General features: G+C 38.2%; 2 protein-coding genes across 2 annotated transcripts; both read left to right on the top strand.

Annotated features, from left to right (window-relative positions):
* Positions 1-918: 918 nt before the first annotated feature.
* exoc1l (exocyst complex component 1 like) lies at positions 919-4,464 on the top strand. Its single transcript, XM_049472434.1, has 3 exons — positions 919-1,943; positions 2,178-2,341; positions 3,365-4,464. The coding sequence occupies exons 1-3, from the start codon at positions 1,823-1,825 to the stop codon at positions 3,626-3,628; spliced, it is 549 nt and encodes a 182-aa protein (XP_049328391.1). The 5' UTR covers positions 919-1,822; the 3' UTR covers positions 3,629-4,464.
* Positions 4,465-5,184: 720 nt separating this feature from the next.
* Positions 5,185-20,182, top strand: smc2 (structural maintenance of chromosomes 2). The gene is made up of 24 exons (XM_022682055.2): positions 5,185-5,550; positions 6,321-6,470; positions 6,574-6,696; positions 6,797-6,835; positions 7,149-7,259; positions 7,365-7,409; positions 8,202-8,435; positions 8,536-8,685; positions 8,865-9,098; positions 10,463-10,622; positions 10,712-10,829; positions 11,595-11,733; positions 12,456-12,575; positions 12,677-12,881; positions 13,834-13,969; positions 14,231-14,355; positions 14,540-14,733; positions 15,163-15,306; positions 15,537-15,731; positions 16,303-16,503; positions 17,346-17,462; positions 17,558-17,718; positions 17,822-17,969; positions 19,252-20,182. Exons 1-24 carry the CDS (start codon positions 5,383-5,385, stop codon positions 19,432-19,434), a joined length of 3,600 nt encoding a protein of 1,199 aa, XP_022537776.1. The 5' UTR covers positions 5,185-5,382; the 3' UTR covers positions 19,435-20,182.
* Positions 20,183-20,715: the final 533 nt, after the last annotated feature.

Consider the following 20,715-nt stretch of genomic DNA (forward strand, 5'->3'; position numbering starts at 1 on the left):
AACTAGACAACCATAACGAAACTAAAGGTTTGGAGGACATGAATTGATTTTAAAATGAAGTTCAGGAAAGACACAGTTTTATTTTTTATGATTAGCAGATTTACTTAACAAAAATATATTTTTTATTACAGATACAGTTAAAATTATGCTTTACAGTAACGGTCCTCATCAATCATGAAAGCTTTTTATGTAATGCTTGAATAGAAATCCTCAATATTTAGGGGTGTAATGTCAGGCAGACTATTGAAAAAATCCTGGCCTGTTAAGGGGTTAATAAAACTATTAGGACACCTGCTATTAAGTTCTTATGAAATGTTACTGTCTCTGTCTCGGTCCAGGGAAGACTTTCTACTAGACTGTGGAACAACAGCATTGCTGTGAGGATTTGATGGCATTCAGCTATAAGAGGTCAGGGTGTTTGGTGATCACTGATCACTGTCGCCAACACACACTAAAAACAGAGGTACGGAATGAGTACTTTTTTTTGTACTCAGAGGTACACTTTTTATAATTGTTTCCTCTGAAGTACAAAAAAAGTATTTCCTATAACAGCAGAAAGTACAGATTTGTAGCATTTAACCAGCAACTAAACGTACATTATCACAATTCTGTATCACTGTACTAATAAATTACTAATAAGTTTCATTTGAAAGCCAGACAGGGTTGGACACATATTCAGTCGGTGATAATCTTTATAGTCTTTATCATTTTTATGGTATTATGGCTATTGTACCTCAATATAAGGTGCAGCTCCAGTGACAAGCTTTGTACTCTTTTTAGTTTCTACCATAAAGAAAAGCTCCAGCGTAAAGATCTGCTGGATTGCGACACAACCAAGAAGATCTTCAAGCCTAAATCAGTGATACCCTTCAGCGAGCTGATGTGTGTGTAGTGTAAGAGTGTGCAGGTAACAGGGTTACAGGTTGCTAACTTGTGACTCTGACTGGATTCCAGCTGGGAGGGAGAGAGAGAGGGAGGGAGGGGGGTGTCTTCTTCTTTTTCCCTTTTAAATAAATTGAAAGCACTTTAGCTGAGTCTCAGAGGATCAGCACTTCCCCTCACCACCAGCAGCCTAACAGACCCAAACCCGCTTACCTGGCGTCAGCTCGCTCACATCTAATGACAGCTGCAGAGGAAAATATCGATTATCTTTTTACAGAATAATAAGTGTGCGTGTGTGAGATGGATGCAGTGCGCATCTATGTGAATGAATTTTATAGACATAAATTATGCATTTCTAAATCAAACTCAAATTGAATATTTACGGTCGATAAAGTCTCTGAGTGGTCTCAGAGCAACTGGTCTTTAATTGCCTTTATAACAGATTTAAACTGAAAAGCCCTTTGGATCACTATTGATACCTTCAAAAGAGAGAGAGATAAAGAGAGAGAGAGAGGAAGAGAGGGAAAGGGAAGGATAAAGAGAGAGATGAGGGGAGATAGAGAGTAAAAGAGATATAGAGAGAAGCAAAGAGAGAGCGAAATAAAGGCAGTGGTGAGAGAGAGGGGGAGATAGAAGAGAGATATAGACGATGGAAAGAAGGAGTTAAGGAAAGAGAGAGAAAGATATAGAAAGTGAAATATAGAGAAAAGGAAAGAGAGAAAGACAGAAAATAAGAAAGAGGGAAATAGAGGGGGGTGAGACAGAGAAGAAGCAAGAGAGAGAGGAAGAAGGAAAGAGAGAGATATAGAGATAAGGAAAGAGAGAGTTAGTTTTCTCAGTTATCTGTTGGATCTTCATGTATTATTTGAATTGATTTTGGTATACTGATCATTGGTGTATTGATCACTGATATATTGATCAGTGGTGTACTGATTGAGAGATGTCCTCTCTGCTGAAAGAGGAGATGCAGAGGGTTCTGTTCGGACCGGAGGAGCACAGACTGGTGGAGTTTATCGAGATCGAAGAGAAGAAACGAGGACGGCATTTCCTCTGTGTATCCGGTAAGAATCTAACTAACAGACACATTTCACATAAATCACACAAAAATCTTTCAGTCCAGTATTTTAATCTGCTTGTATATAAGGTAAATCTTCATAGTAAGAAATCACCCAAAGTCTAATTATCTATTTGTATAAACTCAACATATGTGTGTTCTGTGTGTGCATATATATGTTGTGTGTGTGTATTGTATATATGTATATATGTTTGTGTATTATGTGTGTGTGTGTGTGCAGTATCTAAAGGTAAGGAGGTGCAGATCACAGTGGTTCGCTGTAGGAAATCTCAGAAGTCTGGGTATAAGAAAGCTCAGCGAATAGGATTGGAGGACAGCTATGTAAAGACGGAGGTCTGGGCTCTGCAGGAACTGAGGGTTCTGGATGGACGAGATCCTGATATAGTGAGTTAATGCCAGCACTGATTCATCAGCAGCTACACCATTACAGACCCCTGTATTCTTGGTTGGTGGGAAACTTGCAAATTCAGCAGCGTATCAAATATGTCTTTTTCCCCACTGTATGTGTCTTATTATAATAATTATATTTCCCCACCTTCCTGTATCTCCCAGATACAGTGGCTTGAAATAGTATTCATACCCCTTGAACCTTTCCACATTTTGTCACCTCACAACCACAAACTTAAATGTATTTTATTGCGATTTGACAAGTGATAGACAAACACAAAATGTTGCACAATAATACATTTTCTATTTTTGGATGATGAATTGTACAGTGCTCATTGGGATGTTCAAAGCTTGAGATATGTTTTTGTAAGCTAAACCTGCTTTAAATTTCTTCTCCACAACTTTATTTTCTGACCTGTCTGGTGAGTTCCTTGGTCTTCATGATACTGTTTGTTCACTCTTGTTCTCTAACAAACCACTGAGGCCTCAGTTACACACAGCTGTACTCTCTTAACTAATTAATTGACTCTGTTGCGCTGGATTGTATTTAGGGGTTTTAGAGTAAAGAGGGCTGGATACTTTTGCATCATACTTTTTTTATAATCATGTATCATTTTTTCATTCCACTTTGTGTTTGTCTTAAAATCAGTTAAAATCTCAATAAAATACATTTAATTTAAGTTTGTGGTTGTAAGGTGAAGAAATGTGGAAAAGTGTAAGTGTAAAAGGGTATGAATACTTTCGCAAGCCACTGTAAAACAAATCCACTGTAAATATTTCAAACACAGACAGTATCAAATAGTGTATAGTCAGGAATGTTCATACAGCTTTAAACTTAAATACAGCATTTGAAAACTGTATGGATTAAAGCCCTGCAGCACAGTGAGCTCACTGATTGGCTGAGAGGGCAGGGAAGCCGTATTGGTATAGCATGATTGATGGTGTCTGAAGGGCAGTTAAATTAAAACTGCATTTAAATTCACATCCTTCACTGTATGATCTCTCTGTTTCCTCCGGCAGGACGATCCCTGTTTCCTGATGCACTTTGATACAGTGCGTCCGGTGAAAGCGGTGAACTGTGCGGCGAAGTATTCCCTGGCCCGATGCCTCCTGGCTCTCAGTGAGACCCATCAGCACAGCGAGCTCCGCATCCACAACTTCGACTGGACCTACGTCCAGCCCACCTCCATCTACTCCAGCAGAGGCGACTGCATGGTCCTGATGAGGATCTGCTTCTACGCCTTTAACCTGGTGTGTCTCACGCTGTGTCCCGTACCTGTTTAGTCTCACTATTAACAGTATTTCTGAATCACCTGCAGCTGTTCTAACATCTCACACTCAGGTAAACACTGAACACCTCACTGCAGCTGACAGTCATTTCATCCTATTTCAAATCTCTTTTTTTTTTACAAATAAGTTGATTTTCATTTATATCACTGTTAACATTTTTTATGTACAATTGATTTTATTATGTTTACCTTGTAGACAGAATAACCTTATTATTTGCAGTGTTTTAAAAGCTACAAATAAAGTAAATAATACTTGTAAATGCTTGATGAATGTTTGAATATTGTGTTTTTATATTTTATTGTAACAATCCATTTGTCATGAGTATTATTTTCATAATAACTGCCTTTAATTCCCTTCATTAATACAGTATAGTCATGAAGTCTCCTTAATTATCTTGTTCCCATGTCTTATATATCTTGTTCCAATGCATTATCATATAATTCCCATGCCTTAATAAGTTGTGGTCATTTTTTTTAACAAAATGTTACATTAGGGGCTATGCACCTTAGCAAAAACATAATATGCATAGACGCCTCATCAACTAAGGCCGTCTATTGGAGCTGAAGTTCAGCGCGGCCGCCCCCAGTGCATTTATAAGTACTGAGGAAGGTGTTTAATAAAGCTATAATAATCAGCTATCATTACAAATATGTGCTTTCATGCTGAAATACGTTGTATTATGCTCTCTAACAAAGACAGACCTATGGTATGGCATATTAATAAGTGTATAAATAAATGTACTGTACGCCTTTATGCATATATATAAATAAAGTGTGTATTTATGTATTGTTCATATTTCAAATGAACAATAAAACTTGTTTTTTTGTTTACTTTGTGTATTTACTTCATGTATGCATGGCCCGGCTTTGAGGATCTGAAATTCATTTAATACAAACTGTAATAATTATAATAATAATAATAATAATAATAATAATAATAATAATAATACAATCTAACAATAAATAAAATAATACCTTTTTAAAGTCTGACAACTAGTGTCATAACATAACATAAAATTAAAAGTTGTATTATCAATTTATATTATTATTAAGGTGACGATGCTGGATTACGCTCCAGCCTGTAATGAGGCATCTATGTACAGCTCTGGAAAAAAAATAAGAGACCACTTAAAAATGATGAGTTTCTTTGATTTTACCAAATTGAAAACCTCTGGAATATAATCAAGAGGAAGATGGATGATCACAAGCCATCAAATCAAACTAAACTGCTTGAATTTTTGCACCAGGAGTAGTAAAGGCATAAAGTTGTTCAAAAGCAGTGTGTAAGACTGGTGGAGGAGAAAATGCCAATATGCATGAATATGAACTTTTCTTTGCATTGTTTGAGTTTTTTTCTGCAAATAAATGCTCTAAATGACAAAATTTTTATTTGGAATTTGGGAGAAATGTTGTCTGTAGTTTATAGAATAAAACAACAATGTTCATTTTACTCAAACATAAACCTATAAACAGCACAATCAGAGAAACTGATTCCGACCTGCAGGTGGCGGCACACTCCGGATATATCACTCACAGAGCGCAGCAGAGGAAGAGCGGGGGGGCGGTCTGGCGCCAAATTCAACATTTGAAGCTTTCCGGCGGTTATAGATCAGCGCTGCTGCTGCTGTCTGTTACTATCGATTATCTATCGATTATCTATCAGTTACTGTAGAGCGTCAGTTATAGAGTATAGAGTATCGGGGCGCGCAGTGAGCAGTACAGCGGGGTAGCGCGGACTTTACAGGAGAGATGTATATAAAGTCTATAGTGCTGGAGGGCTTCAAGTCCTACGCGGAGCGGACTGAGATCTCCGGCTTCGACCCGCTGTTTAACGCGATTACCGGACTGAACGGCAGCGGCAAGTCCAACATTCTAGACTCCATCTGTTTTCTGCTCGGAATCTCCAACTTATCGCAGGTAAAAACCGATTAAATACGGAGCCTGGGCTAACTGTGCTAGCGTTAGTTTATATGGCGACTTAGCAAGGCTAGCTAACTGAGCCAGCATTAGTTTATACGGAGAGTTAGCTAGGGTAGCTAACTGTGCTAGCTTTAGTTTATAGGGAGAGTTAGCTAGGCTAGGCTAACTGAGGCGGTGTTATTTTGTTTAGTGAGTTAGCTGGGTTGGCTTAATGAGCTATCGTTAGTTTCTATTGAATTAGCTAACTGAGCTAGCGTTAGTTTGTAGGTACAGTTAGCTAACTGAGCTAGCGTCATTTTATGTGGAGAGTTAGCTAGGTTTGCTAACTGAACTAGCGTAATTTTATGTGGAGAGTTAGCTAGGTTTGCTAACTGAGTTAGGGAAAGTTAGTTAGGCTAGTTAACTGAGCTTGCGTTAGTTTGTAGGGAGAATTAGCTAGGCTAGCTAACTGAGCTAGTGTTAGTTTATAGGGAAAGTTAGCTAGGTTATCTAACTGAGTTAGTCATTTTATAGTGAGGGTTAGCTTGGCTAACTAAGCTAGTTTTAGTTTATAGTGAGGGTTAGCTAGGCTACTACTGCTTATAGTAATAATACTAATATTGAATATATAGATGAAACAATCCCTAAATTATTAAAGTATTTGCTTCTTGTTGAAACTTGCGTTTTTTTGCTGTACCTTATATTTGACCGTATTGGGTTTTCATTACACATTATAGCTCTAATTTTACCTAAGCCTAATTAAATTATTATTGTTTTTATATCTGCAGGTCAGAGCGTCTAATCTTCAGGACCTGGTGTACAAAAATGGGCTCGCTGGAATCACTAAAGCCACAGTGTCCATTGTATTTGACAACTCCAACAAGAAAGAGAGCCCACTGGGGTTTGAAACCCACGATGAGATCACCATCACCAGACAGGTCAGCCTGCAGGCCTCTCTTTGCTTTATCTGTATTAGTGAAGCGTGTTGTGATAAGTCTGGTGTTTAATTCCTCCTTTGTGTGTGTGTGTGTGTGTGTGTAGGTGGTTATCGGTGGAAGGAATAAGTACCTCATTAATGGAGTGAATGCTAATAATATGCGAGTCCAGGATCTTTTCTGCTCAGTTGGATTGAATGTGAACAATCCTCATTTTCTTATTATGCAGGTATGTTTTTATGTTTTTTTTTTAAAGATATAGCTGGTGGAATAAATTATTATTAATTTACAGGATATTTCTGTTTTGGTAACTGTTGTTTTTCTTTTAGGGTCGAATCACCAAAGTTTTGAACATGAAACCACCAGAGGTAAGTGGTACCACGAGAGAGTTAATATTTTCCAACACTGGTTAATTGGGCCAAGAAACATTTGACCAAATACTGGATTTTTTTGCTATTTATTGTTTTGCAAAATTAAATAACAACATTTTTCTTTCTTACTTTATTAAAAATGTAATTGTTCTTAATGAATTAACAGTTTCTATGTTATTGTAATTGAATCATATAAAACATTTCAGGTGCTAAATAGTTGCTAAATAAGTATAAATCATCCCTGTTCGTGGTTTTGAAAACTGGTTTGTTATATAATTTATTCTTATGTAAATGTAATATTCTTGTGTAGATTCTGGCCATGATTGAGGAGGCTGCTGGTACCAGGATGTATGAGTGCAAGAAACTTAGCGCTCAGAAGACCATCGAGAAGAAAGATGCTAAACTGAAAGAGATTCAAACGGTACTTGTGTTTGTGTGTAGCGTGTGTGTTTGTGTACTGTGTGTAGTTTGTGTTTGTGTAGTATTTTATTGCTTATATAATGGATAAAATCTTCTTTAATCACAGATCCTGGAAGAGGAGATAACCCCTGCTATGGAGAAACTGAAAGAGGTCAGTCACAACACTCCCAGCACTACCAGTTTAGTAATATATTAAACCAGTTATTCTTAAACCAGTTATTCCCAGTTATTAGTTTGTCCATAAAGCTGAAATGTTTGGTCTGTTTATTTTCCACTAAATTCCTTTTGAATAATCTAAGTACATAAATTTAATGTAATTGGATTAATTTGGTATTTTTTTATATATATTTTTAAATGTTTTTCATTAATCTGATAATCCTAAAATGTTATACAAGGCATTTAAACACAAAATGGTCTTACATTATGGGAGGTTTTATTGTAAATTTTATTACATTTCTAACGTTGCTGCCTTCGCAGTTTAAACTGCAGTGATGCAGAGTCAGGGACACATATGGACAGGCAGTAAAATTAATGTGGGTAGCTGCATAGGGCGCTCGCACAGGCTAAGCCAAAGGCATGTTGAATCACCGTAGAGGTTTAAACTGCCTTAAGACCCCTCTGGAACTCTTCTCCGAGGCTTCGTTTTTCACTTCTAGAGTGTGACAGCACCAGTCACAATGAAAAGCTCCAGCCACAGCTTATATAGATGAACATGAATAGTAACTCAGGTACAGCAATAAGTCCCACTTTTACATGGGTCACATGATCAGTCGAGCGTGCAATGGAAACCATCTTACAATGTTGATACTTTTTCAATAAATTTAATTTCTGTCTGTTCTTTCGTTCCGTCTGGGTGGGATATTTATTATTATATGTATTATCATGGACGTGTAATCAGCTCTAAAGATTCAGCATCAGTTATTCACTGTTTTGTGTCCTACAGGAGCGTTCTTCCTACCTGGAGTACCAGAAGCTGATGCGGGAGATTGAGCACCTGAGCCGGCTGTACATCGCCTGGCAGTTCGTTTGTGCGGAGGAGACCAAGCTGAAGTCGGCCGAGGATCTGCAGCAGATGCAGGCCTCCATCACCGAGCTCCAGCAGAGCATGCAGAAGAACACTGCTCGTATCCAGGAGCTCAGTGAGGAGATTAAAGCTCTGGAGAGAAGCCGAGACAAGGTGACCTATCGCCATGCCTTTTATTAAACCACCTTAAACCGAATTCAGCAGTCGACTGATATCAGTGTATCATTCCTGAGTGTTTTGTGTGATTTTATAGGAGGTAGCAGGAGTGTTGAAGTCTCTGGAGGAGACTCTGGCTGAAGCACAAAGAGTGGATACCAAAGCACAGAGTGCTCTCGACCTGAAGAAACAAAATCTTAAGGATGAGACCAAGAAAAGAAAAGAACTCGTCAAAAACATGGAGGAGGTATGTGGAGGAAGTGACCCATTGAGACGTTGTTCACTGTAATTTATTAGGAATGCACAGAATTTACCACTACTGGAAAAAGGCAGTATAATTATAATAACAATAATTATATTAATATTAACATTTAATGTTGTTCAATAGAGAAATCTTTGTGCACTCAATCTGCTGTTTTACTTTAGGATAAGAAAATGATGGCAGCAAAGGAGGGCGAGGTGGGAAAGGCGCTGGATCGGCTGAAGGCGGTGCAGGAGGAGGGGCAGAAAGACGCAGAGGCGCTGGAAGCGGCACAGCAGCACTTCAAGGCGGTGTCAGCCGGCCTGTCGGCCAATGAGGATGGAGAGGAAGCTACGCTGGCTGGGCAGATGATGACCTGCAAAAATGACATGAGTAAAGCAGAAACCGAGGCCAAACAAGTAAGATTTTATAAATGCTCTTCGTCTTCGTAAGGAATGCTTAGACTGGGAAAAGACATTGTAGTATTATAATGCATCATGCTTACCTTACTCTGCTCACAGTATTAGCAGCTAGCTGATTTGATTAATTTTCCCAAAAATCATCAAGTGCATCTTATAATGCAGTGTGCCTTATGTACGAATTGTATTAAGGAGCAGTAAAGCCACTCCGCTGAAGTACAGCATTATACATGAGTTTCAGTTTAGTTCTGCATCAGTATTAGCATTAGCTGCTAATCACACAATGTGCTAGCTCTTGTGCCATTCAGAGGTGAGTAATATTGGCCTGTACCCTGCTGCTAACCCCGACTAGCACTGCTGGAGCATCATTAGCATTACCCGCTAACCACTGCACTTAGCGCTAGCTTTTTGTTAATTTAGTGCTAAGTATTATCAGCCTGTAGCCCCACGGTGAGACCTGTTAATTTAAAAGGAAATCATGGCGACACCCCTGTTGCCTTACAAAAGCCACATGCAATGCGCCTTATAATTTGGTGCGCCTTATGGACCAGATGGACCAGAAGAGACATGTGTTGATTGTGTGCCTTTTATAGTGCGAAATATTAGGTGAACAGAAGCTAGGTTGAGCGCTGTAAACCCAACACTACTTTTTTCGATACCTTTTTCTAAAGTGGAACCAAAAATTTTAAAAGTGATAAATATTTAACTAATTCTTATTTGCACAACTTATTTGTTTAACAGCTGACATGAGTAATCTCATTCTCATACTGTCATTCTCATACTGTCATCGTGAGGAGTACTACCACCTTTTTTGTATCTTGTTGGAACAAACTATGAGCTTTATTTTTTTATTTATTATTATTATTATTAAATAGACTTTTTGGTTCCCGGTAGTACAGAGACATTTTGGTCGGTGACTTTTTGGTATCAAATTTCAGTACCCAAACGCTCAACCTCTAGAACCCAAAGCTCTAGGCTTCATATAGTGGTAGAATAAATTTTTCACAGTACAATATTATTTAGGTGGCTGGTTTAGTTTAAGAGAGGGGAAAATCGGTCATTCATCAGTTTCACCGGATACTCCGGGTACCATTATTGATATTGGTTTTAAACATGAAAACTGTATTTAAAATGGAGTATTTTCACCAGATTACGTTAATTATAATTTTATTAATACACTCTTAAGACAAAGTCTATGATATTCAGGATGTTGAGGATACTGTGAATGTTCCATTAAAAAAATTAACAATTATGATTTATTTAAAGTAAAAGTAACTGTGCACGTCTGTGCTGTGCTGTGCTGTGCTGTGCTGTTGTATTGCTGAAACAAAGTATTATACAGCCCTGTTCTCTCGCTCTGCCAGGCTCAGATGAAGCTGAAGCACGCTCAGCAGGAGCTGAAGACTAAACAGGCCCAGGTGAAGAAGATGGACAGTGGCTACAAGAAAGACCAGGACGCCTTCGATGCCGTGCAGAAATGCAGAGAGAAGCTGCAGTCAGAGCTGCAGAAGCTGAACTATGAAGGTACGCTGGCTGTTCTAAGCAGATTTTACGGAAGAAAGCATAAAATAAAGGAAAATAAAGCTGGAGATTTATTTGTTTTTGTTGTTCAGATGGCAGAGAGGAGCATCTGATTGAGCAGAAAAGGCAGCTGTCCTGTAAAGTCAACCAGCTCAGAGAAACATACGATTCCTTCATGAGCCAGTTCCCTAACCTCCGCTTCGAGTACAGGTAACTGCGCGTTTTAAACAATTATCAATTATTTCTTACAATTTGTAATTTCAGGACCTTTTAAAAGTATTTTTTGCTACAGAGATAATGATATGATGTCTGTCCCTAGGTCATTATGTGTAACACACAATAATTTTTAAATACTTTATTAATCATAGTGTCTTGTACATTGACTTCATTGCAAAAGTAAAATATGTAATAAAAGAAAATACTTAGAACACTGAAAAAATAACATTTGTTACCTTAATCCCCACTCTCCAACTATTAACTTTACTTTTAAATATAATTATTAAAATCCCTCTGCATTGTGTGACTCCCAATGCTCATCTATGCTTTAAAAATATTATTTTATAGTAAATCCATAATATCCAAGTTAAAATACACATTTTAGTTGTTCCTGGGTTTCACTCAGTACTGTTACCATAACAAATTACCCTGATCATCTGGAACATTCTACAACAGGAAGTCACATCAGCTGGTTCTTCTGAAGATCATGGAAATATAAAAATTAAGTTCCTAAGTTCATTAGTTTTTCTGTATATTTGATCTTATTGTAACTCAATCTCAACACTCAGTCCTGTTATCTACATTCAGTCTTACATCTTATTGGTTTATTTTTAAAATATAAATTTAGGAAAAATCACTACAATGTGTTTAGTGTTAGCATTAAGCTGTTTCATGTTTATGCTAATTCTATGGCTAAAAACTCATTCCGGTTACTCAAAACATGGAGAAGAGATGAAGTATTATGGTCTGTGTTTATAGGGACCCGGAGAAGAACTGGGAGCGCAGTAAGGTGAAGGGTCTGGTGGCGAGTCTCTTCACTGTAACTGATGTGTGTTACTCGACCGCTCTGGAGGTGGTGGCGGGGGGTCGCCTCTATAACGTTGTGGTGGACAATGAGGTAAGTTCTCTTTTACTAATATCTATCTCTTTATCTGTCTACACCTACCTGTCTGTCTAACTATCTATCTGTGTCTGTCTGTCTTTGTCTCTGTATTTGTCTATCTATGTCTGTCTTTGTCTGTTTGTCTGACTGTCTGCCTAGGATTTAAACTCCATCCATCTATGTCTGTCTGTCTATCTGTCTCTATTTATCTATCTCTATCTTTTAATAAACGTTTGTATATCTGTCTGTCTACCGGTCTCTCTATTTGTCTGTCCATTTATCTATGTCTATCTATTAATATATCTCTGTCTGTCTGTCTCTCTTATGTCTATCTGTCTCTGTCTATCTCTGTCTATATCTATCTATCTGTCTGTCTATCTACCTGTCTGACTGCCTGTCTCTATTTATTTATCTATCTATGTCTATCTATTAATATATATCTATCTATATTCGTCTGTATTTGTTTCTGTCTCTCTATTTGTCTATCTATCTATGTCTGTCTTTGTCTGTCTGTCTAGTATTTAAACACTAAATGAATCATTCTGTTAACTATTAATTAATTATTCCATTCAAGGGTTTTGAGAATTTCTACAATAATGTAAAGATGTTTTATGGCACTTCGATAGATTTAGTGTTTTCTTTCACAGCAAGAACAATTACCTCTGTAATTTAACAGAACACTTTATATTTTAAATTCATATAGTTTTGATTTAGCTCTGTGTAAAACTGAATTTTAGGTGACTGGTAAGAAGATTCTGGAAAAGGGAGAACTGAAACGCAGATACACCATCATCCCCATGAACAAGATCTCCTCTCGAACCATCAACGACAACGTGGTCCAAACTGCTAAAAACCTGGTAGCGTATGTAGAGCTTAACGTACAAGTGAGACCTCAGTCTGTGGCTGTAAACGTTAGTTTTACAGGATTGTGTGTGGGTTTTTTTTGTGTGTGTTTCAGGTGGGGGAGGAGAACGTGCACACGGCTCTGTCGCTGGTTGGTTACGAGTCAGAGCTGCGTAAAGTGATGGAGTTTGTTTTCGGGACCACGCTGGTGTGTGATACGCTGGATAACGCTAAGAAGGCTGCGTTTGATAAGCGTGTGCACACCAAAACAGTCACTCTGGGTGGAGACGTGTTCGATCCTCAGGGAACAGTGACGGGAGGTGGGTGTGTGTGTGTGATGGAGAAACAGAAATTTACCAAAGCTCTGTTTACTTTATAATAATAATGAGTTTTAAGGATGTCCCCGATCTGATCATGTAATTGCACAGGATGGGAATTGGTCCATAAAGATCCTCAATTAGTGCCGATTTGAATCAGTATGCATATCGCTGTGTAGAACAGCACCGCAAAAAAAGCAGGTACAGCTCGCTAGATAACGCTAGCCAGTTAGCATAACAAGCGAACACAGTGACAGTAAGTCAGCCCTGTGCAGTCAAACAATCTTCTAAAGCCGTCCTGCCTGGAGAGAAATCGGAACAGCACTTAATCTGAGGAGCTCCTGCTGCTGTTCCTCACTGTAAGTGTTTTTATCAGAATAAAAGAAGAAATTATATCCTTTTAAATATATTTAATTTATATATTATTTTTTATTTATTACAGTAAGTCACAAATCAATATAAAAGCCCATTTAATTTTTTTTTTTAAATAATACTGATATACCATTAGAATCTTGAAAAATACTGTGATATACATTTTTGTCCATATCGCCCAACACTAATCAACATCACTGATTTATCAAGAATGCGATGTTACTCCAAGTTTACTGTAAACTGTAGAAGTTTGCTGTTTTCACACTGGTGCTGAAGGCAGCTTTTTCTGGCACATGCTCATTCTCTCCTGCTCTCTCGCTCTTATACACACACAATTGCATGCACACCCCATTTCCTCTTTAAAAGGTTGAATATGGAGCTACACTAGCTTTTTTTTTGTCTGTTTAGTACTTGTATATTTTGTGTTTTAAAATGTTTTGATACTGTTTCAATAGTTGTTAATTCATGAATAAATTTTCTTTACCTTGGTAGAATTTTTTTTTTAAATAGTATCGCATCAGTACTCAGTGTCATTTTACTTTAAATATCTGCTGATACTGACTCGGGGATTCGCTGTTTTCAGGTGCTTCTGCTCGGTCGGCTTCAGTTCTCTCTAAACTGGCCGAAGTCAAAGATGTCCAGGATAATCTAAGGGCTCGGGAGGCGGAGCTTCTCGCTGTGGAAACAGAACTCGGCAGCCTGAAAGGAACTGCGGAAAAGTGAGTAACTTTTTCAACTCCAGCAGCTGAACTGATATGCCGAAACCGAAACATGCATCTCCAACAGAGCATTACATTTAATGTAATACATTTTTTTTTAACTGTACAGCAGATTGTTTTTTTTTTTTATTATTTACTCCAATATTCGATGCAGTTCATTATAAAGACTGGCGTTGGGTCGTTGAGTTAAAAAAGTGCTGTAGCGTGAGGTAGGGTGCCGCAGTGTGACAGAACGTTTAACTGTTGGTCTGGTTCCTGTAGGTATCGGCAGCTGAAGCAGCAGCTGGACCTGAAGACTGAAGAGGCTCAGATACTGGAGACCAAACTGCAGCAGAGCTCCTTCCACAAACAGCAGGAGGAACTGGAGAACCTCCGCAAGACCATCGGTATACACCAACCACCACACACACACACCCCTCCACTCAGTAAGGCCAGTTGGAGTGACTTGGGACTACAGTAATGTCCCATGACTTTGTCAGTGTTTAAATGATCACTTGGCATGTCAGTTTATACAGCGATTTTACAGTTTTGGTTAATGTGTACTGCTTTATTTATTGTTTCTCATGTTAGAGGAGAGTGAGGAGACCCTGACGAAGACTAAGGAGGTGCAGAAGAAGGCGGAGGAGAAGTTCAGGGTGCTGGAGAATAAGATGAAGAATGCTGAAGCTGAGCGAGAGAAAGAACTGAAAGCAGCTCAGCAGAAACTCAACCAGGCCAAGAGCAAAGCCGACGCCTACAACAAAAAACTCAAGGAGAGACAACAGGTAAATCACACCTGGGTTTGAGACGGCTCTGATAGCTTTTATGTAGTTTCTATGAGGATGCACTAATTTTATTTATTTATTTATTTGTCTGAAACTGAACAAAATGAAAATAACAGACGGGTGTGTGCACCATTCTCTTCTTTGTGAAGTAGCTGTAGCTGTTTCTACAGAACTTTCCAGAATTGCTACTCACTTTTTTTTTTTCTTTTTTTTTTGTGGTAAAAAATGAGATTCGGTTCTCAAATCTTAAGGGTTTGCTAAATCTAATGATGTAGTTACTAGTTTTTGTTTGGATTCTAAATATTTGATGCATCGTTAATTCATTATATCTATTGATCTGAACCAAATCAACGCTCATTTAAACATCCTGTACCTTTACATTAACCCCTTTGTCTCTGTTTATTCTATTCTGTCCATGTGTGATTGCAGGAGGCTGATGCTGTAGCTCTGGAGCTGGAGGAGCTGAAGCGAGAGCAGGCCGGTTATGAGCAGCAGATTCAGGCAGTAGATGACGCCATGAAGGCCATACAGGATCAGATCAGTCACATGACCACTGAGGTCGCAGCCAATAAGGTAACGGTTCTGCTGATTGTCTCTCATGATGTTGGATATGAGCAAGTGGATAAAACTGATCCTCTGTAAGTTTGGACAGTTGTCCGTGCATTGATCACAAATAAAGTTTATAACAAATGAAATTTATAGTAGTAGAACAGGAATGTAATGGAATATATTAGTATTCCAGTGCAATATTAATAACTAATGTTGACTAAGACTGAATGCATATAAATGTGTATGTGTGGTAGGAATGTGTGCGGGAGGCGCAGGAGAAGTTAACCCAGCAGAAGGAGGTGATATTGGGACAGGAACGAGAGATTAAAGGAAAAAGTGAAGAGGCCAATCGTCTCCGAGAACAGAACAACGACGCCCAACTCAAGATCAAAGAACTCGAACACAACATCAGCAAACACAGGAAGGACAGCGCAGACGCTGCTGCAAGAGTACGTCTCTCTCTCTCTCTCTCTCTCTCTCTCTCTCTCTCTCTCTCCGTCAATCTGTATGTCTCTTGGTCTGTCTCTTTCTGTGTCTCTCCCTTTTGTGTCTGTCTCTGTCGATCTGTCTCTCTCTCTCTTTTTGTTTCTCCCTGTCACTCTCTCTCAGTGTGTCTCTCTTTCTCTCTGTCAGTCTGTATATGTCTTTGTCTGACACTCTTAGTCTGTATATGTTTGTCTGTCTCTCTCTCTCTCTCTTTTTTCTCTTTCTTTGTCGATATGTCTCTGTCAGTCTCTCTGTGTCTGTTTCTCTGTCAATTCGTCTCTCGGTGTGTCGGTCTGTCTGCGAGTCTCTCTGACGGTTGGTCTGTGTCTGTCTGTCTGTTCTGTCTCTCCTCTTTATTCTCCTCCTCCTTTAACCCTGTTCTTTAATACTCAGATCAAGGGCCGGTTTTGGTTTAGATTGTGGAGGTTTCTGATTTGTTCAGTGCTAGTTTACAGTGTAGAAAGAGAAGGTGTGTCCCGTTGTTTGGATGGTACTGTGTATGGGGGGGTATAACGGGTATATTGTGGTGTGTAGGTGGCGCGTATGCTGGCGGAGAACGACTGGATCTCGTCTGAGCGCAGTCTCTTCGGTCAGCCCAACACCGCCTACGACTTCAAGACCAACAGTCCCAAAGAAGCCGGGCAGAGACTGAAACGCCTGGAGGAGAACAAGGACAAGCTGGAGAGAAACATCAACCGCAGAGCCATGAACATGCTGAGCGAGGCGGAGGAGAGGGTAAAAATCTATAAAGGGTTAACTAAACTTAAAGGCCAGAGCTTTAGATCCACGGGGGAATTCAGGCACATTATGATTTTGGGGGTGGGGGGGTAATGGGGAAAGTTATGGAAATGTTTTAATTTAGACAGTACCTTTTTTAAAATGCTCTACTCTAAAAGACCTCAAAATACTAACACCAGTACTAGTCTAGTATTACTATATATTAGTACTATTCTTTCTAAATGAAAATGAACGTATATTTTAAGGGCTCAGAAATCAATATTTGCATGGAATAACCCTGGTTTTTAATTACAATTGATTATCTTGGCATCATGTTCTACTCCACCAGTCTTACACACTGCTTTTGGATAACTTTATGCTGCTTTACTCCTGGTGCAAAAATTCAAGCAGTTTGGTTTGATGGAAGACCTGTGGAATATAATGAAGAGAAAGATTTATGGTCTCAAGCCATCTAACCAAACTGAACTGCTTGAATTTTTGCACCAGGAGTAAAGCAGCATAAAGTTATCCAAAAGCAGTGTGTAAGACTGGTGGTGATTTTAAAAAACAGGGTTATTCCACCAAATATTGATTTCTATACTCTTACAAACTTTTGTATTTTTGTTTCTAAATGAATATGAACATGATCCTTATGTTGACCATTTCTCATTTTCTCTAAATAATTGCTGCAATTTTTAATATTTTAAATGTCAATAGTTTATAGAATAAAACAACAATGTTCACTTTACTCAAACATAATGACCAGTTTATCTGATTTTGCTATAGGTTTAAGTGGTCTCTGTAGTTTTGCTCGATATAAATTAATGTGTCTAATGTTCTGATGTGTAAATATGTTATAGTATAATGAGCTGAAGAAGAAGAAGAGGATTGTTGAGAACGATAAAGCGAAGATTCTGGAGACGATTAAAGAGCTGGATCAGAAGAAGAATGAGGCACTGAACGTGGCCTGGCAGAAGGTCTGTGTTTTATATTTAAATCTTTATATCTTCAGGCTGCAGTAAAATCTGAGTATAAATGATCTGTTTCCTGACGCTGTGTGTTCTGTTTTTAGGTAAATAAGGATTTCGGGTCCATATTCTCCACGCTGTTGCCGGGGGCGAATGCCCGCCTGGCCCCGCCCGAGGGGTGTGGCGTTCTGGACGGGCTGGAGTTTAAAGTTGCTCTTGGAAACACGTGGAAGGAGAATCTGACTGAACTAAGTGGAGGTCAAAGGTCAGTACTTAAACCTGAGGATACGGATTTTAAACAGAATCCTGTGTAGAGGTTGCCAGATCTTCAGCAGTGTTAGTTTACAGTGCTGGTCTGTGTGTTTCAGGTCTCTGGTGGCGCTGTCGTTGATTCTGGCCATGCTGCTGTTTAAACCTGCTCCCATCTACATCCTGGATGAAGTGGACGCCGCCCTCGACCTGTCTCACACCCAGAACATCGGACAGATGCTGCGCACACACTTCACACACTCTCAGGTTTGAGATTAACACTGAAAATTACGTTTATTTTTATGCAAATTAATCATGACAGCTGACAGAACCTGGTGACATATTAGTTTTATTTAGTGATCCAGAACAGCAACACTTACGCTTGAGTTCAGAAGGTCGATTTTATTATTAGACCTTTTATTAACGCTTTCTTTCTCTCTCCTCTTTACAGTTCTTTTATTTTCTCTCTGTCTCTTTCTCTATCTTTCTCTCATTGTCTTTCTATTTTGCTCTCTACCTCTTTCTGTCTCTTTACCTCTTTTTCTTTCTCTACATCTTTTCACTCTCTTTTTTTCTTCTTTCTCCTCTACAGCTATTTTATTCTCTTTTTCTCTTTCTTTCTCTCTACAGCTATTTCTCTACCTCTCTACATCTCTCACTGTCTTTCACTCTCCTCTCTACAGCTCTTTCATTGTCTGTTTTGTTTTCCTCTCTACATCTTTCTCTCTAAATCACTCTCTACATCTCTTTCTCTCTCTACATCTAAATACATCTTTCTCTCTTTCTCTTATCTTTTTCTATCTCTACCTACATCTCTCACCTTTCTTTCTTTTTCTCCTCTCTACGTCTTTGACTGTCTCTTTTTCTTTCTCTGTACAATTTTCTCTCTTCATCTCTCTCTACCTTTCTCTCTACCGCTCTTTCCCTCTCTACATCTTTACATCTCTCTACATCTCTCTACATATGTTTCTCTGCCTCTCTCTACGTTCTTTTCTCTGCATCTCTGTCTTTCTTTTTCTACATCTTTCTCTCACTCTCCATCTCTCTCCACATTTCTCTCTAATGCCCTTTCTCTCTGCATCTCTACATCTTTCTCTCTACGTCTCTTTACCTCTTTCTTTCTGCATCACTTTCTATCTTTCTCCATCTCTTTCATAATCTTGTTCTCTCTCTCTACCTCTCTCTCTCCCTACATCTGTTGCTTTATCTTTCTTTCTCTTTCTCCTGTCTTTCACTCTTTCTCTACATTTTTTTTCTCAGTCTTTTTCTTTATTTTCTCTCCTCTCTATAGCTTTTATTCTTTTTTGTCTCACCCTACATCTCTCTTACTGTCTGTCTTTCTCTCTGCATCTCTCTTTCTCACTCTGTCTCTCGCAGTCATGCACACACACAGCTGATGGCATATTTTCCTTTTAATGCTGTTATGTAAAAAAAACAATAAACAATAAAGAACAGGTTAAAAAGGAGCTGATAAATTAAATTAAAGGAATTGTTTAAATGATCCAGTCTGAAGCCTGTTTTAAATATTATAATTTTTAATTTTTCCTAGTTTGTTGTGGTGTCTCTGAAAGATGGGATGTTCACCAACGCTAACGTCCTCTTCAAGACCAAGTTCGTGGACGGCGTTTCCACGGTGACCCGCACGGTTCAGAGCCGCGAGGGCAAGGTCCTGGCCCAGCGTCCCCAAGATAAAGTCAAGGCCAACCGTCAGCGGCAGATACTCGCCAACTAAACACCAGAGCGCTGATTTAACCCTCTGTGTAAATGAACCTCAGTGTTTCCCTGTGGCAACAAAAGAAAAACACCGCTATTTTTATTTACTAATTAAAGCTAATTACACTTAATTACATATTCAAGTGTCGTTATATAAACATTTTTACTGAAAGTATTTTAAATTGAGCATTTGCAACCCGTGTGGCTCCACCCACAGATTAAATGTAAAAACACACATCAACCCCAACTTTAATTGGACAAACACATGCATTTTGTGGCACTATATTTAAAAACCTACACTTTTTTTTATTATTATTAAATTAAATGGACTCTAAAATAACCAAATAAATTGTTTTGTTTTGTTGTCCGAGGGAAACACCATTCCATAGAGGGTTAAAATTTTGTGTAAATAAGGTTTCTTGCTTTTTTTTTTCTGCCCCTCAGCACATGTATGTTTTATATATTCCACTTTGATAATCTTACATATTTGTAGGTTTGAACTGATGTGCAAGTTTATAAAATTAGACTAAAATGTTCTTTTAATAGTGTAATAATGCTTATAATGTACTGGCGGAGCTTTAAAACGTCTTATGGGGCTTACAGTGAACCGGATTTATGTAATTGTTGGTTGTGTAACTTTGTTCATATTTTCTATCCTGATTCTTATTCTATTCTCTGTATTTTTGGTCTTTTTTTTTTTTTTTTTTTTTTTTATTCCTAGCTTGTTCTATATTTAGGCTGTTGTTAATAAAAGTACTTTTACCTGATTTTTTTTGCGTTCTTTCTCTTTTTTGTTCAGACAAAAACAACCCAACATATTAAGTTTTGTTTTTAAATGCATATATTAATGTCATAAAGTTACACACAGTGACACTGGTGTAAAAAGGTCTGATTGACTTAAAATTTCACCACATTTTTATTATACCACTTCTAATGTATTTCTAATATACATTAAGTCATATCCAATGTGTCATTTAAGCTAAATATCTAATTTTTCCTGCACATTATCACATCTTACCTCCCTGAATTCCATATTTGCCTTCAAAGCTGTAAAAATCCACTGTCCAAAACCCATATATACTGTTGAGTATATATATTAAATTGGGATCACTGTATCTCAACTTCTGAGCAACATACAGTAAAACTAAGAGCAGTTCTGACTAAATCAGGGATGCCCGAAATTATGGTGCAAGTTTGAAGAAGATCGGAGAAAGTCAAAAAATTCACCCAAAAAAAGCGTAAGGGTAACCACTTACGATTTTTTTGGACAAAATTTTTGACTTTCTCAGATTTGTTTTAA

The sequence above is a fragment of the Astyanax mexicanus genome, chromosome 25 (assembly GCF_023375975.1).
Source record: "Astyanax mexicanus isolate ESR-SI-001 chromosome 25, AstMex3_surface, whole genome shotgun sequence".
NCBI classification, from domain to species: Eukaryota; Metazoa; Chordata; class Actinopteri; order Characiformes; family Acestrorhamphidae; genus Astyanax; species Astyanax mexicanus.

What these genes read in the sequence shown, in the direction of transcription:
- exoc1l (XM_049472434.1), top strand. Translation starts at nt 1,823, where the DNA reads ATGTCCTCTCTGCTGAAAGAGGAGATGCAGAGGGTTCTGTTCGGACCG. An exon ending in GCATTTCCTCTGTGTATCCG is followed by an intron (nt 1,944 to 2,177) that starts GTAAGAATCTAA and finishes GTGTGTGTGCAG; the next exon opens with TATCTAAAGGTAAGGAGGTG. An exon ending in ATGGACGAGATCCTGATATA is followed by an intron (nt 2,342 to 3,364) that starts GTGAGTTAATGC and finishes TTCCTCCGGCAG; the next exon opens with GACGATCCCTGTTTCCTGAT.
- smc2 (XM_022682055.2), top strand. Translation starts at nt 5,383, where the DNA reads ATGTATATAAAGTCTATAGTGCTGGAGGGCTTCAAGTCCTACGCGGAG. An exon ending in CTATGGAGAAACTGAAAGAG is followed by an intron (nt 7,410 to 8,201) that starts GTCAGTCACAAC and finishes TGTGTCCTACAG; the next exon opens with GAGCGTTCTTCCTACCTGGA. An exon ending in CTGAAAGGAACTGCGGAAAA is followed by an intron (nt 13,970 to 14,230) that starts GTGAGTAACTTT and finishes TGGTTCCTGTAG; the next exon opens with GTATCGGCAGCTGAAGCAGC.